The sequence below is a fragment of the Staurois parvus genome, unplaced genomic scaffold, assembly GCF_062004578.1.
Source record: "Staurois parvus isolate SC_StPar_1 unplaced genomic scaffold, SC_StPar_1.0 ptg002646l, whole genome shotgun sequence".
Classification (NCBI taxonomy): Eukaryota; Metazoa; Chordata; class Amphibia; order Anura; family Ranidae; genus Staurois; species Staurois parvus.
The window spans coordinates 58,128-75,067 of NW_028320442.1; the positions used below are offsets into that span (position 1 = coordinate 58,128).

Sequence of the window (16,940 nt, forward strand, 5' to 3'; positions counted from 1 at the left end):
ATCATCCCTCCATCCATCCATCATCCCTCCATCCATCATCCATTCATCCATCCATCCATCATCCCTCCATCCATCATCCATCCATCCATCATCCCTCCATCCATCATCCATCCAACCATCATCCATCCATCTATCATCCATCCATCATCCATCCATCATCCCTCCATCCATCCATCATCCCTCCATCCATCAATCCATCATTCCTCCATCCATCATCCCTCCATCCATCATCCATTCATCCATCCATCCATCATCCCTCCATCCATCATCCATCCATCCATCATCCCTCCATCCATCATCCATCCATCCATCATCCATCCAACCATCATCCATCCATCTATCATCCATCCATCATCCATCCATCATCCATCCAACCATCCATCCATCCATCATCCATCCAACCATCCCTCCATCCATCATCCCTCCATCCATCATCCTTCATCCATCCATCATCCCTCCATCCATCATCCATCCAACCATCATCCATCCATCATTCCTCCATCCATCCATTATCCATCATCCCTCCATCCCTTCATCATCCATCCATCCAACCATCATCCATCCATCATCCATCCAACCATCCTCCATCCATCCATCCATCATCCATCCAACCATCCTCCATCCATCCATCATCCATCCATCATCCAACCATCCTCCATCCATCCATCCATCATCCATCCATCCATCCATCCATCCATCATCCAATCATCATCCATCCCTCCATCATCTTTCATCCATCATCCCTCCATCCATCATCCCTCCATCCATCCATCATCCCTCCATCCATCATCCCTCCATCCATCCATCATCCCTCCATCCATCATCCATCCATCATCTTTCATCCATCATCCATCCATCCATCATCCCTCCATCCATCATTCCTCCATCCATCATCCTTCCATCCATCATCCCTCCATCCATCATCCTTCCATCCATCCATCATCCCTCCATCATCCATCTTCCATCCATCATCCCTCCATCATCCATCCATCCATCCATCATCCATCCATCATCCCTCCATCCATCCATCCATCATCCATCCACCATCCCTCCATCCTTCCATCCATCTGCTGTGGAGAAGATGAGGGACATTTCTTCATACTTCCTGGTCCATCCCTCCATCCTTCCATCCATCTGCTGTAGAGAAGATGAGGGACATTTCTTCATACTTCCTGCTCCATCCTTCCATCCATCTGCTGTGGAGAAGATGAGGGACATTTCTTCATACTTCCTGGTCCATCCTTCCATCCATCTGCTGTGGAGAAGATGAGGGACATTTCTTCATACTTCCTGCTCCATCCTTCCATCCATCTGCTGTGGAGAAGATGAGGGACATTTCTTCATACTTCCTGGTCCATCCTTCCATCCATCTGCTGTGGAGAAGATGAGGGGACATTTCATCATACTTCCTGGTCCATCCCTCCATCCTTCCATCCATCTGCTGTGGAGAAGATGAGGGACATTTCTTCATACTTCCTGGTCCATCCTTCCATCCATCTGCTGTGGAGAAGATGAGGGGACATTTCATCATACTTCCTGGTCCATCCTTCCATCCTTCCATCCATCTGCTGTGGAGAAGATGAGGGACATTTCTTCATACTTCCTGGTCCATCCCTCCATCCTTCCATCCATCTGCTGTGGAGAAGATGAGGGGACATTTCTTCATACTTCCTGGTCCATCCTTCCATCCATCTGCTGTGGAGAAGATGAGGGACATTTCTTCATACTTCCTGGTCCATCCTTCCATCCATCTGCTGTGGAGAAGATGAGGGACATTTCTTCATACTTCCTGCTCCATCCTTCCATCCATCTGCTGTGGAGAAGATGAGGGGACATTTCTTCATACTTCCTGGTCCATCCCTCCATCCTTCCATCCATCTGCTGTGGAGAAGATGAGGGACATTTCTTCATACTTCCTGGTCCATCCTTCCATCCATCTGCTGTGGAGAAGATGAGGGACATTTCTTCATACTTCCTGGTCCATCCTTCCATCCATCTGCTGTGGAGAAGATGAGGGACATTTCTTCATACTTCCTGGTCCATCCTTCCATCCTTCCATCCATCTGCTGTGGAGAAGATGAGGGACATTTCTTCATACTTCCTGGTCCATCCTTCCATCCATCTGCTGTGGAGAAGATGAGGGGACATTTCTTCATACTTCCTGGTTCATCCTTCCATCCTTCCATCCATCTGCTGTGGAGAAGATGAGGGGACATTTCTTCATACTTCCTGGTCCATCCTTCCATCCTTCCATCCATCTGCTGTGGAGAAGATGAGGGACATTTCTTCATACTTCCTGGTCATGCCTCTGTGAGGTTTGGGCAGATGTGATTTCACAATGTACGGATGATGTCATCACACGTGGCTCCGCCTCCTTCCTCTTGCATCATAACCCCACAGAGGAGATCTCCCGTAAATGCTCCTCGATGATCACATTGGTGAGTCCAGCTCAGCCTTGTCTCCTCCTGTGGTGGCCTCAGCCGGGACCCTCAATATCGCAGTCTCATTGGTTGGCTCAGATCAACGGCCTAAAGGTGATAGGATCTCCAAGGACAGGAGAAGGATTCTGAGGTCAGTGGGTTTACTGGAATACTCATAGCTGCACTACTGACCAGATTTCCTGGCAACCCTTCAGTCCTGATATAAAGATCTGCTGTACATATACCCATCCCCCCCCCTTACTCTGTGGGTTCAGACCAAGTCCCACCCCCCCATCGAGGATTTGGGGGGACTTCCTTGTGCCAACCGTCTATATCTTCCTTCCTATAACAATCTGTCCCGAGGGGAGGAAAGTGCAACCGCGGCATTGCCTGCAGGGTCAGAGTCACTGGTAGTAGTACTCAGTGGTGGTAGTAGTACTCAGTGGTGGTAGTAGTACTCAGTGGTGGTAGTAATACTCAGTGGTGGTAGTACTCAGTGGTAGTAGTACTCAGTGGTAGTAGTACTCAGTGGTGGTAGTACTCAGTGGTGGTAGTACTCAGTGGTAGTAGTACTCAGTGGTAGTAGTACTCAGTAGTGGTGGTAGTACTCAGTGGTGGTAGTAGTACTCAGTGGTAGTAGTACTCAGTGGTGGTAGTACTCAGTGGTGGTAGTAATACTCAGTGGTGGTAGTAGTACTCAGTGGTAGTAGTACTCAGTGGTGGTAGTAGTACTCAGTGGTGGTAGTACTCAGTGGTCGTAGTACTCAGTGGTGGTAGTAATACTCAGTGGTGGTAGTAGTACTCAGTGGTAGTAGTACTCAGTGGTGGTAGTACTCAGTGGTGGTAGTAATACTCAGTGGTGGTAGTAATACTCAGTGGTGGTAGTAGTACTCAGTGGTCGTAGTACTCAGTGGTGGTAGTAATACTCAGTGGTGGTAGTACTCAGTGGTGGTAGTACTCAGTGGTGGTAGTAGTACTCAGTGGTGGTAGTACTCAGTGGTAGTAGTACTCAGTGGTGGTAGTAATACTCAGTGGTGGTAGTACTCATTGATGGTAGTAATACTCAGTGGTGGTAGTACTCAGTGGTGGTAGTAATACTCAGTGGTGGTAGTAGTACTCAGTGGTGGTAGTACTCAGTGGTGGTAGTAGTACTCAGTGGTGGTAGTACTCAGTGGTGGTAGTACTCAGTGGTAGTAGTACTCAGTGGTGGTAGTACTCATTGGTGGTAGTAATACTCAGTGGTGGTAGTAGTACTCAGTGGTGGTAGTACTCAGTGGTGGTAGTAGTACTCAGTGGTGGTAGTACTCAGTGGTGGTAGTACTCAGTGGTAGTAGTACTCAGTGGTGGTAGTACTCAGTGGTGGTAGTACTCAGTGGTGGTAGTAATACTCAGTGGTGGTAGTAGTACTCAGTGGTGGTAGTAGTACTCAGTGGTGGTAGTACTCAGTGGTGGTAGTACTCAGTGGTGGTAGTACTCAGTGGTAGTAGTACTCAGTGGTGGTAGTACTCAGTGGTAGTAGTACTCAGTGGTGGTAGTACTCAGTGGTAGTAGTACTCAGTGGTGGTAGTAGAACTCAGTGGTGGTAGTACTCAGTGGTGGTAGTAATACTCAGTGGTGGTAGTACTCAGTGGTGGTAGTAATACTCAGTGGTGGTAGTAGTACTCAGTGGTGGTAGTACTCAGTGGTAGTAGTACTCAGTGGTGGTAGTACTCAGTGGTAGTAGTACTCAGTGGTAGTAGTACTCAGTGGTGGTAGTACTCAGTGGTAGTAGTACTCAGTGGTGGTAGTACTCAGTGGTAGTAGTACTCAGTGGTAGTAGTGCTCAGTGGTGGTAGTACTCAGTGGTAGTAGTACTCAGTAGTAGTAGTACTCAGTGGTGGTAGTAGTACTCAGTGGTGGTAGTACTCAGTGGTGGTAGTAATACTCAGTGGTGGTGGTAGTAGTACTCAGTGGTGGTAGTACATAGTGGTGATAGTAGTACTCAGTGGTGGTAGTACTCAGTGGTGGTAGTACTCAGTGGTAGTAGTACTCAGTGGTGGTAGTACTCAGTGGTAGTAGTACTCAGTGGTAGTAGTACTCAGTGGTGGTGGTGGTAGTACTCAGTAGTGGTGGTAGTACTCAGTGGTGGTAGTAGTACTCAGTGGTGGTAGTACTCAGAGGTGGTAGTACTCAGTGGTGGTAGTACTCAGTGGTGGTAGTACTCAGTGGTAGTAGTACTCAGTGGTAGTAGTACTCAGTGGTGGTAGTACTCAGTGGTGGTAGAAGTACTCAGTGGTGGTAGTACTCAGTGGTGGTGGTACTCAGTGGTAGTAGTACTCAGTGGTGGTAGTACTCAGTGGTTGTAGTAGTACTCAGTGGTGGTGGTACTCAGTGGTTGTAGTAGTACTCAGTGGTGGTAGCAGTACTCAGTGGTAGTAGTACTCAGTGGTAGTAGTAATCAGTGATGGTGGTAGTACTCAGTGGTGGTAGTACTCAGTGGTGGTAGTACTCAGTGGTAGCAGTACTCAGTGGTAGTAGTACTCAGTGGTGGTAGTAGTACTCAGTGGTAGTAGTATTCAGTGGTATTAGTACTCAGTGGTGGTAGTAGTACTCAGTGGTGGTAGTACTCAGTGGTAGTAGTACTCAGTAGTAGTAGTACTCAGTGGTGGTAGTAGTACTCAGTGGTAGTAGTATTCAGTGGTATTAGTACTCAGTGGTGGTAGTAGTACTCAGTGGTGGTAGTACTCAGTGGTGGTAGTACTCAGTGGTAGTAGTACTCAGTAGTAGTAGTACTCAGTGGTGGTAGTACTCAGTGGTAGTAGTACTCAGTAGTAGTAGTACTCAGTGGTAGTAGTACTCAGTGGTGGTAGTACTCAGTGGTAGTAGTACTCAGTAGTAGTAGTACTCAGTGGTGGTAGTAGTACTCAGTGGTAGTATTCAGTGGTATTAGTACTCAGTGGTGGTGGTAGTAGTACTCAGTGGTAGTAGTACTCAGTGGTGGTAGTACTCAGTGGTGGTAGTAGTACTCAGTGGTAGTAGTACTCAGTGGTAGTAGTACTCAGTGGTGGTAGTACTCAGTGGTGGTAGTAGTACTCAGTGGTAGTAGTACTCAGTGGTAGTAGTACTCAGTGGTAGTAATACTCAGTGGTGGTAGTACTCAGTGGTAGTAGTACTCAGTGGTGGTAGTAGTACTCAGTGGTGGTAGTACTCAGTGGTAGTAGTACTCAGTGGTGGTAGTACTCAGTGGTAGTAGTACTCAGTGGTGGTAGTACTCAGTGGTGGTAGTACTCAGTGGTAGTTGTACTCAGTGGTAGTAGTACTCAGTGGTGGTAGTACTCAGTGGTGGTGGTGGTAGTAGTACTCAGTGGTAGTAGTACTCAGTGGTGGTAGTACTCAGTGGTAGTAGTACTCAGTGGTGGTAGTACTCAGTGGTAGTAGTACTCAGTGGTGGTAGTACTCAGTGGTGGTAGTACTCAGTGGTGGTAGTACTCAGTGGTAGTAGTACTCAGTGGTGGTAGTATTCAGTGGTATTAGTACTCAGTGGTGGTAGTACTCAGTGGTATTAGTACTCAGTGGTGGTAGTAGTACTCAGTGGTGGTAGTACTCAGTGGTGGTAGTACTCAGTGGTAGTAGTACTCAGTGGTGGTAGTAGTACTCAGTGGTAGTAGTATTCAGTGGTATTAGTACTCAGTGGTGGTAGTAGTACTCAGTGGTAGTAGTACTCAGTGGTGGTAGTACTCAGTGGTGGTAGTACTCAGTGGTAGTTTTTCTCAGTGGTGGTAGTACTCAGTGGTGGTAGTACTCAGTGGTAGTAGTACTCAGTGGTGGTAGTACTCAGTGGTGGTAGTACTCAGTGGTGGTAGTACTCAGTGGTAGTAGTACTCAGTGGTGGTAGTACTCAGTGGTAGTAGTACTCAGTGGTGGTAGTACTCAGTGGTAGTAGTACTCAGTGGTAGTAGTACTCAGTGGAGGTAGTACTCAGTGGTGGTAGTACTCAGTGGTATCAGTACTCAGTGGTGGTAGTACTCAGTGGTGGTAGTACTCAGTGGTGGTAGTACTCAGTAGTATTAGTACTCAGTGGTAGTAGTACTCAGTGGTGGTAGTACTCAGTGGTAGTAGTACTCAGTGGTGGTAGTAGTACTCAGTGGTAGTAGTACTCAGTGGTAGTAGTACTCAGTGGTGGTAGTACTCAGTGGTGGTAGTAGTACTCAGTGGTGGTAGTACTCAGTGGTGGTAGTAGTACTCAGTGGTAGTAGTACTCAGTGGTGGTAGTACTCAGTGGTAGTAGTACTCAGTGGTAGTAGTACTCAGTAGTGGTGGTAGTACTCAGTGGTGGTAGTAGTACTCAGTGGTGGTAGTACTCAGAGGTGGTAGTACTCAGTGGTGGTAGTACTCAGTGGTGGTAGTACTCAGTGGTAGTAGTACTCAGTGGTAGTAGTACTCAGTGGTGGTAGTACTCAGTGGTGGTGGTGGTAGTAGTACTCAGTGGTAGTAGTACTCAGTGGTGGTAGTAGTACTCAGTGGTGGTAGTACTCAGTGGTAGTAGTACTCAGTGGTGGTAGTACTCAGTGGTAGTAGTACTCAGTGGTGGTAGTACTCAGTGGTGGTAGTACTCAGTGGTAGTAGTACTCAGTGGTAGTAGTACTCAGTGGTGGTAGTACTCAGTGGTGGTGGTGGTAGTAGTACTCAGTGGTAGTAGTACTCAGTGGTGGTAGTACTCAGTGGTAGTAGTACTCAGTGGTGGTAGTACTCAGTGGTAGTAGTACTCAGTGGTGGTAGTACTCAGTGGTAGTAGTACTCAGTGGTGGTAGTAGTACTCAGTGGTAGTAGTATTCAGTGGTATTAGTACTCAGTGGTGGTAGTAGTACTCAGTGGTAGTAGTACTCAGTGGTATTAGTACTCAGTGGTGGTAGTAGTACTCAGTGGTGGTAGTACTCAGTGGTGGTAGTACTCAGTGGTAGTAGTACTCAGTGGTGGTAGTAGTACTCAGTGGTAGTAGTATTCAGTGGTATTAGTACTCAGTGGTGGTAGTAGTACTCAGTGGTAGTAGTACTCAGTGGTGGTAGTACTCAGTGGTGGTAGTACTCAGTGGTAGTAGTACTCAGTGGTGGTAGTACTCAGTGGTGGTAGTACTCAGTGGTAGTAGTACTCAGTGGTGGTAGTACTCAGTGGTGGTAGTACTCAGTGGTGGTAGTACTCAGTGGTAGTAGTACTCAGTGGTGGTAGTACTCAGTGGTAGTAGTACTCAGTGGTGGTAGTACTCAGTGGTAGTAGTACTCAGTGGTAGTAGTACTCAGTGGAGGTAGTACTCAGTGGTGGTAGTACTCAGTGGTATCAGTACTCAGTGGTGGTAGTACTCAGTGGTGGTAGTACTCAGTGGTGGTAGTACTCAGTAGTATTAGTACTCAGTGGTAGTAGTACTCAGTGGTGGTAGTACTCAGTGGTGGTAGTAGTACTCAGTGGTAGTAGTACTCAGTGGTAGTAGTACTCAGTGGTGGTAGTAGTACTCAGTGGTAGTAGTACTCAGTGGTGGTAGTACTCAGTGGTAGTAGTACTCAGTGGTGGTAGTACTCAGTGGTGGTAGTACTCAGTGGTGGTAGTAGTACTCAGTGGTAGTAGTACTCAGTGGTAGTAGTACTCAGTGGTGGTAGTAGTACTCAGTGGTAGTAGTACTCAGTGGTGGTAGTAGTACTCAGTGGTAGTAGTACTCAGTGGTGGTAGTAGTACTCAGTGGTAGTAGTACTCAGTGGTAGTAGTACTCAGTGGTGGTAGTAGTACTCAGTGGTAGTAGTACTCAGTGGTGGTAGTACTCAGTGGTGGTAGTACTCAGTGGTGGTAGTAGTACTCAGTGGTAGTAGTACTCAGTGGTAGTAGTACTCAGTGGTGGTAGTAGTACTCAGTGGTGGTAGTAGTACTCAGTGGTAGTAGTACTCAGTGGTGGTAGTACTCAGTGGTAGTAGTAGTGGTAGTAGTACTCAGTGGTAGTAGTACTCAGTGGTAGTAGTACTCAGTGGTGGTAGTACTCAGTGGTGGTAGTAGTACTCAGTGGTAGTAGTACTCAGTGGTGGTAGTACTCAGTGGTAGTAGTAGTGGTGGTAGTACTCAGTGGTAGTAGTACTCAGTGGTAGTAGTACTCAGTGGTAGTAGTACTCAGTGGTGGTAGTACTCAGTGGTAGTAGTACTCAGTGGTAGTAGTACTCAGTGGTGGTAGTACTCAGTGGTGGTAGTAGTACTCAGTGGTAGTAGTACTCAGTGGTGGTAGTACTCAGTGGTGGTAGTAGTACTCAGTGGTGGTAGTACTCAGTGGTGGTAGTATTCAGTGGTAGTAGTACTCAGTGGTAGTAGTACTCAGTGGTGGTAGTAGTACTCAGTGGTAGTAGTACTCAGTGGTGGTAGTACTCAGTGGTAGTAGTACTCAGTGGTGGTAGTAGTACTCAGTGGTAGTAGTACTCAGTGGTGGTAGTAGTACTCAGTGGTGGTAGTACTCAGTGGTGGTAGTACTCAGTGGTAGTAGTACTCAGTGGTGGTAGTACTCAGTGGTAGTAGTACTCAGTGGTAGTAGTACTCAGTGGTGGTAGTACTCAGTGGTAGTAGTACTCAGTGGTGGTAGTAGTCAGTGGTGGTAGTAGTACTCAGTGGTAGTAGTACTCAGTGGTGGTAGTACTCAGTGGTAGTAGTAGTGGTGGTAGTACTCAGTGGTAGTAGTACTCAGTGGTAGTAGTACTCAGTGGTAGTAGTACTCAGTGGTGGTAGTAGTACTCAGTGGTAGTAGTACTCAGTGGTGGTAGTAGTACTCAGTGGTGGTAGTACTCAGTGGTGGTAGTACTCAGTGGTAGTAGTACTCAGTGGTGGTAGTACTCAGTGGTAGTAGTACTCAGTGGTGGTAGTACTCAGTGGTAGTAGTAGTGGTGGTAGTACTCAGTGGTAGTAGTACTCAGTGGTAGTAGTACTCAGTGGTAGTAGTACTCAGTGGTGGTAGTACTCAGTGGTAGTAGTACTCAGTGGTAGTAGTACTCAGTGGTGGTAGTAGTACTCAGTGGTAGTAGTACTCAGTGGTGGTAGTACTCAGTGGTGGTAGTAGTACTCAGTGGTGGTAGTACTCAGTGGTGGTAGTACTCAGTGGTAGTAGTACTCAGTGGTAGTAGTACTCAGTGGTGGTAGTAGTACTCAGTGGTAGTAGTACTCAGTGGTAGTAGTACTCAGTGGTGGTAGTAGTACTCAGTGGTAGTAGTACTCAGTGGTGGTAGTACTCAGTGGTGGTAGTAGTACTCAGTGGTGGTAGTACTCAGTGGTAGTAGTACTCAGTGGTGGTAGTACTCAGTGGTGGTAGTACTCAGTGGTAGTAGTACTCAGTGGTAGTAGTACTCAGTGGTGGTAGTAGTACTCAGTGGTAGTAGTACTCAGTGGTGGTAGTACTCAGTGGTAGTAGTACTCAGTGGTGGTAGTAGTACTCAGTGGTAGTAGTACTCAGTGGTGGTAGTAGTACTCAGTGGTGGTAGTACTCAGTGGTGGTAGTACTCAGTGGTAGTAGTACTCAGTGGTGGTAGTACTCAGTGGTAGTAGTACTCAGTGGTAGTAGTACTCAGTGGTGGTAGTACTCAGTGGTAGTAGTACTCAGTGGTGGTAGTACTCAGTGGTGGTAGTAGTACTCAGTGGTAGTAGTACTCAGTGGTGGTAGTACTCAGTGGTAGTAGTAGTGGTGGTAGTACTCAGTGGTAGTAGTACTCAGTGGTAGTAGTACTCAGTGGTAGTAGTAGTGGTGGTAGTACTCAGTGGTAGTAGTACTCAGTGGTGGTAGTACTCAGTGGTGGTAGTAGTACTCAGTGGTGGTAGTACTCAGTGGTAGTAGTACTCAGTGGTGGTAGTAGTACTCAGTGGTGGTAGTACTCAGTGGTGGTAGTACTCAGTGGTAGTAGTACTCAGTGGTAGTAGTACTCAGTGGTGGTAGTACTCAGTGGTAGTAGTACTCAGTGGTAGTAGTACTCAGTGGTGGTAGTACTCAGTGGTGGTAGTACTCAGTGGTGGTAGTAGTACTCAGTGGTAGTAGTACTCAGTGGTGGTAGTACTCAGTGGTGGTAGTACTCAGTGGTAGTAGTACTCAGTGGTGGTAGTACTCAGTGGTGGTAGTAGTACTCAGTGGTGGTAGTACTCAGTGGTAGTAGTACTCAGTGGTGGTAGTACTCAGTGGTAGTAGTACTCAGTGGTGGTAGTACTCAGTGGTAGTAGTACTCAGTGGTGGTAGTACTCAGTGGTGGTAGTACTCAGTGGTGGTAGTAGTACTCAGTGGTGGTAGTAGTACTCAGTGGTAGTAGTACTCAGTGGTGGTAGTACTCAGTGGTGGTAGTACTCAGTGGTAGTAGTACTCAGTGGTGGTAGTACTCAGTGGTGGTAGTAGTACTCAGTGGTGGTAGTACTCAGTGGTAGTAGTACTCAGTGGTGGTAGTACTCAGTGGTAGTAGTACTCAGTGGTGGTAGTACTCAGTGGTGGTAGTACTCAGTGGTGGTAGTAGTACTCAGTGGTGGTAGTACTCAGTGGTAGTAGTACTCAGTGGTGGTAGTACTCAGTGGTGGTAGTAGTACTCAGTGGTGGTAGTACTCAGTGGTGGTAGTACTCAGTGGTGGTGGTACTCAGTGGTAGTAGTACTCAGTGGTAGTAGTACTCAGTGGTAGTAGTACTCAGTGGTAGTAGTAGTACTCAGTGGTGGTAGTACTCAGTGGTGGTAGTACTCAGTGGTAGTAGTACTCAGTGGTAGTAGTACTCAGTGGTGGTAGTACTCAGTGGTAGTAGTACTCAGTGGTGGTAGTACTCAGTGGTAGTAGTACTCAGTGGTAGTAGTACTCAGTGGTAGTAGTACTCAGTGGTGGTAGTACTCAGTGGTAGTAGTACTCAGTGGTGGTAGTACTCAGTGGTAGTAGTACTCAGTGGTGGTAGTACTCAGTGGTAGTAGTACTCAGTGGTAGTAGTAGTACTCAGTGGTGGTAGTACTCAGTGGTGGTAGTACTCAGTGGTAGTAGTACTCAGTGGTAGTAGTACTCAGTGGTGGTAGTACTCAGTGGTAGTAGTACTCAGTGGTGGTAGTACTCAGTGGTAGTAGTACTCAGTGGTAGTAGTACTCAGTGGTAGTAGTACTCAGTGGTGGTAGTACTCAGTGGTAGTAGTACTCAGTGGTGGTAGTACTCAGTGGTAGTAGTACTCAGTGGTAGTAGTACTCAGTGGTGGTAGTACTCAGTGGTAGTAGTACTCAGTGGTGGTAGTACTCAGTGGTAGTAGTACTCAGTGGTGGTAGTACTCAGTGGTAGTAGTACTCAGTGGTGGTAGTACTCAGTGGTGGTAGTACTCAGTGGTAGTAGTATTGCAGTCAACTGGTGTGTAGAAGGCGGTGTCCTGTATTGAGGGGCGTGGCCTGGATCCCGCTGATGATGATTGGCTGCCTGGATGGGAATTCTCGTCACTCCCAGATTCTGGAACGTCTTCCAATCTAGAACTGGGGATCAGGAGTGGGAGGAGCCGAGCTCTTCTGGGTTCGGTCAGACGAATTGGGAGACGAATTTGTCAGATAAAAAATACCCATTTTCTGGGCTAACAGGAAAGGGGGTGTCAAAAAATAGCATGAGGGGCACAATGTCTGCAGCCCCCCAGGAAATCCATACCAGACCCTAAATCTGAGCATGTAGCCTGGCTGGCCAAGAAGGGGGGAGGGCGAGCGTGCACCCCCCTCCCTGAACCATCCCAGAGCACACACCCTCAACATGGGGAGGGGCCCCGCCAGGGTGACCCCCATCTCAGCCAAGCCCATTGTCCCCATGTAGGTGAGGACAAGGTCCTCATCCCCACCACCCTGAGCTGTGGTTTTGGGGGTCTGCAGGTGGGGGGGGCTTATAGGAACCCATTTAGATGTCTACATCTACTATATGAACATCGGCTTTATCAGAATGCATGTTCCAGGGTCTGATGGATGGGGGGCGGTAATATCTTCTACAAACTCTGATTTCCCAGCTACAAGCTGAAGTCGTTGTGGTGGAATCTTCTCCTCACTATGAAGAGTTGGGGTTCTCCTCACTATGAAGAGTTGGGGTTCTCCTCACTATGAAGAGTTGGGGTTCTCCTCACTATGAAGAGTTGGGGTTCTCCTCACTATGAAGAGTTGGGGTTCTCCTCTCTTTGAAGAGTTGGGGTTCTCCTCACTATGAAGAGTTGGGGTTCTCCTCACTATGAAGAGTTGGGGTTCTCCTCTCTTTGAAGAGTTGGGGTTCTCCTCACTATGAAGAGTTGGGGTTCTCCTCACTTTGAAGAGTTGGGGTTCTCCTCACTATGAAGAGTTGGGGTTCTCCTCACTTTGAAGAGTTGGGGTTCTCTTCACTTTGAAGAGTTGGGGTTCTCTTCACTTGGAATAATTGGGGTTCTCCTCACTATGAAGAGTTGGGGTTCTCCTCTCTTTTGAAGAGTTGGGGTTCTCCTCACTATGAAGAGTTGGGGTTCTCCTCACTTTGAAGAGTTGGGGTTCTCCTCACTATGAAGAGTTGGGGTTCTCTTCACTTTGAAGAGTTGGGGTTCTCTTCACTTGGAATAATTGGGGTTCTCCTCACTATGAAGAGTTGGGATTCTCCTCACTTTGAAGAGTTGGGGTTCTCCTCACTATGAAGAGTTGGGGTTCTCCTCTCTTTGAAGAGTTGGGGTTCTCCTCACTATGAAGAGTTGGGGTTCTCCTCTCTTTGAAGAGTTGGGGTTCTCCTCACTTTGAAGAGTTGGGGTTCTCCTCACTATGAAGAGTTGGGGTTCTCCTCTCTTTGAAGAGTTGGGGTTCTCCTCTATTTGAAGAGTTGGGGTTCTCCTCACTATTAAGAGTTGGGGTTCTCCTCTCTTTGAAGAGTTGGGGTTCTCCTCTCTTTGAAGAGTTGGGGTTCTCCTCTATTTGAAGAGTTGGGGTTCTCCTCACTATGAAGAGTTGGGGTTCTCCTCACTATTAAGAGTTGGGGTTCTCCTCTCTTTGAAGAGTTGGGGTTCTCCTCTCTTTGAAGAGTTGGGGTTCTCCTCACTATGAAGAGTTGGGGTTCTCCTCTCTTTGAAGAGTTGGGGTTCTCCTCTATTCACATGACTGACTTCTACTAGAGGAGTGAGACTCTGTTTTGGGGCGAAGATTAGAATCATTGTGACTATCATCCAGGATGTGATGGGCGCCAACAGTCTGCACAGCGATTTACCCCGCGAGGGCAGACAGGACACCGACCATACAATTCAATTCATGGAGATCTTGGTGTCGGTGTCCCTGACCATGATACGGAGACCAGCTGGTTGTCCAGCCCCCGCCTATATGAAGGATTGGTTGTAGGGAGGCGGGTCCTTGACAGATATGTTCGATGTTGACGTTTCGTACATCTGACTTGGGTCTCTTTTCCAGGTGGCTGAGATTGGACACGATGGAAACCAGGCAGAGCATCAAGTGTGTGGTAGTCGGGGATGGAGCTGTAGGGAAGACTTCTCTTCTCATCTGTTACACCACCAATACCTTCCCTGATGGACATATCCCCACAGTGTTTGACAACTACAGTGCCCAGATGACTGTGGATGGAAAAACCGTGAGCCTAAACTTGTGGGACACAGCCGGCCAGGAAGAGTATGACCGACTAAGGACATTGTCTTACCCCCAGACCAATGTCTTCATCATCTGCTTCTCCATTGCCAATCCACCATCTTACGAGAACGTAAAGCACAAGTGGTATCCTGAAGTGGGCCACCATTGTCCTAACGTTCCCATCCTCCTGGTGGGCACCAAGAAGGATCTGAGAAGCAACCCGGATGTCATCAAAAAGCTAAAGGAGCAGAAGCAGCTTCCAATCACCTACCAACAAGGCGTCAGCTTGTCCAAGCAGATCCACGCAGTGAAGTACATGGAGTGCTCAGCGCTGAACCGAGAAGGCATCCAAGACGTTTTCTCAGAGTCAGTGAGAGCCGTTGTCAGCCCCGTAATAAAGAAGAGTCCATGCTTCTTACTGTGAAAAGAAAAAGCCTCCAAGAGTATGATCTGGTCACTGTGGCCTCCTTCTGTTGATCTCAGATCACGTGACTTTGTCCTGAAGAACCACAACCTACATAGACCACAAGGACCAACATTACAGAATCTTCTATGTGTTCCTTACGTAAAATGTTCATTGGACCAAAGAGAGCCCAGACAGAGCTTGATATTTCAGACACCTCCAGCAATGACTTCAATGGTTCCATCTGCTCCTCTGTTGGCACCTCAGAACATTCCTGGAATGTGAGAAGATGTCTCGTGTTTTCTGTGGCACCACCTGAGATTGTTGAGGTTTAAAGACAGGACAGAACTATGCAAATTCTTCTCAGATCAGGAGACATTTTTTATCACAGTGTCTCGTTTTTTCGTATTTAATCGTCTTTTACTTCTTATTTTTTGCTTCTCGAAGAAACCAGGAGCCATGTCACCATATGTGAAGCTTGAGGACTTGGAAGAACTCTTGCTTGGCACTCTTTGCATCTAAACTGGTCAGATCATGTAACTCCAATGGAAAGGCAGCTTGAGGGTTCCCTATGGTTCTAACAGTCAGGACACATGAGGAAGAATTTAAACTTTGTGTGGCCACTACCTGTGTACAGCATGCCATACGTGGTCAGGTCTGAAGGAGACAATTCCAGAGCTTCTCCTCTGATACAGCTCCTGGTATCACATAGAATTGCGGACCCTTGGAATCCCCTCATCACGTCTAATGTTTCATAGCCTGCGTGCCCACCATTTTTATACGGCACGTGACCTATAGAGAGGTTTTTGTTTTGAAGGACACAGGAGAGGGGTGGAGGGGTGCCACAGCTCCGACATAGAAATGTACATGCTGTGCCGAATTTCAGGGTGTTTAGGGGGTCACACTGAAGAGGGACCGGGTACAAACGACAGATTCAGGTATTCTGGTGACCTTGTGCCAAATCGCCTGGTGAACTTCATTGTCCTTCACCTTTCTTGACATCTGCCGGCTAATGAACACTGATAGTCCTGCCGGGTACAATGTATAGTAAGTCACCAGAGTGTTACCCCTTGTCTGGCCACTCTCCTGCCAGAGCTCCAAGGAGTCCATTGTCTCATTATTTGCAGGGATACCCCCCCCCCTTCAACAAACATGCCAACGTCTTCAAGGGCCCCAACTTAGCCGGCAGAAGACTTACCCTAAAGACTGTACACAACTTACTGCTATGAGCACAATTTATAACATCTTCATGTTCCTCTGATTCCAGAAGGTCCAGGTTCCTCCTTAGTCCTCTCCTGCCTTGGTACCATTCTGTCGGGGCCCCATGCCGCTCTTGTATTCCGTAGATCTGCAGTTTATGGTGGTTTGGTTGGAACGTAAGGTAGCACTCAAGCGAAGCCTTCTTATAGCGTACACTACGAGGAAGTCCTCCTCCTATACTCTGCTTGTCTGACCATACTCTGACAATATACTTTGTTACTTCGCCACAACGTGTCGAGTCTCATTTCACGGCGACCCCAAGAGATTACCGACAATTATTCATTTCTACCTACTGACATGCAGACCGGAAATGTCGGCGGTGTTGAGGGCTTTGCCAAGATCAAGGTAAGAACAGAGGACCCAACATAAGCAGAGCCTCCCGCAGGGGTAGCACTACACTGATATGCAGCAAAGCCTGATATGCCCCCCCCCCCCCCCCCCCGGGTTTCTGGAGATCTTTACAGTTGCACCATTTCTGGTCTATGTTGCCCTCACCGAGACATTGTCCCCTCAATCTGATTCCCCCAATCCAATTCCCCCCAATCTGGTTCCCCCAAATCCAATTCCCCCCAATCTGCTTCCCCCAAATCCAATTCCCCCAAATCTGATTCCCCCAATCCGATTCCCCCCAATCTGATTCCCCCAATCCAATTCCTCCCAATCTGGCTCCCCCAAATCCAATTCCCCCCAATCTGGTTCCCCCAAATCCAATTCCCCCCAATCTGATTCCCCCAATCCGATTCCTCCCAATCTGTTTCCCCAAATCCAATTCCCCCCAATCTGGTTCCCCCAAATCCAATTCCCCCCCAATCTGATTCCCCAATCCGATTCCCCCCAATTTTATTCCCCCAATCCAATTCCCCCCAATCTGGTTCCCCCAAATCCAATTCCCCCCAATCTGGTTCCCCCAAATCCGATTCCTCCCCCCAATCCAAATTCCCCACAATCTGGTTCCCCCAATCTGATTCCCCCCAATCTGATTCTCCCAATCCAATTTCCCCAATCCGATTCCCCTCAATTTGATCCCCCCAATCTGATTCCCCCAATCCGATTCCCCCCAATCTGATTCCCCCAAATCTCGTTGCCCCAATCCGAATTCCCCCAATCTGATTCCCCCAATCCGATTCCCCCCAATTCTACTCCCCCAATCCAATTCCCCCAATCTAATTCCCCCCAATCTAATTGCCCCAATACGATTCCCCCCAATCTGATTACCTCAATCAAATTCCCCCAATCAGATTCCCCCCAATCCGATTCCCCCCAATCTGATTCCCCCCAATCTGATTATTCCCAATCTGATTCCCC

General features: G+C 47.7%; 1 protein-coding gene across 1 annotated transcript; it reads left to right on the forward strand.

Moving 5' to 3' along the window:
• Positions 1 to 1,647: 1,647 nt before the first annotated feature.
• Positions 1,648 to 15,865, forward strand: LOC149430001 (rho-related GTP-binding protein RhoG-like). The gene is made up of 2 exons (XM_089666267.1): positions 1,648 to 2,571; positions 13,799 to 15,865. The coding sequence occupies exons 1-2, from the start codon at positions 2,417 to 2,419 to the stop codon at positions 14,394 to 14,396; spliced, it is 753 nt and encodes a 250-aa protein (XP_089522393.1). The 5' UTR covers positions 1,648 to 2,416; the 3' UTR covers positions 14,397 to 15,865.
• Positions 15,866 to 16,940: the final 1,075 nt, after the last annotated feature.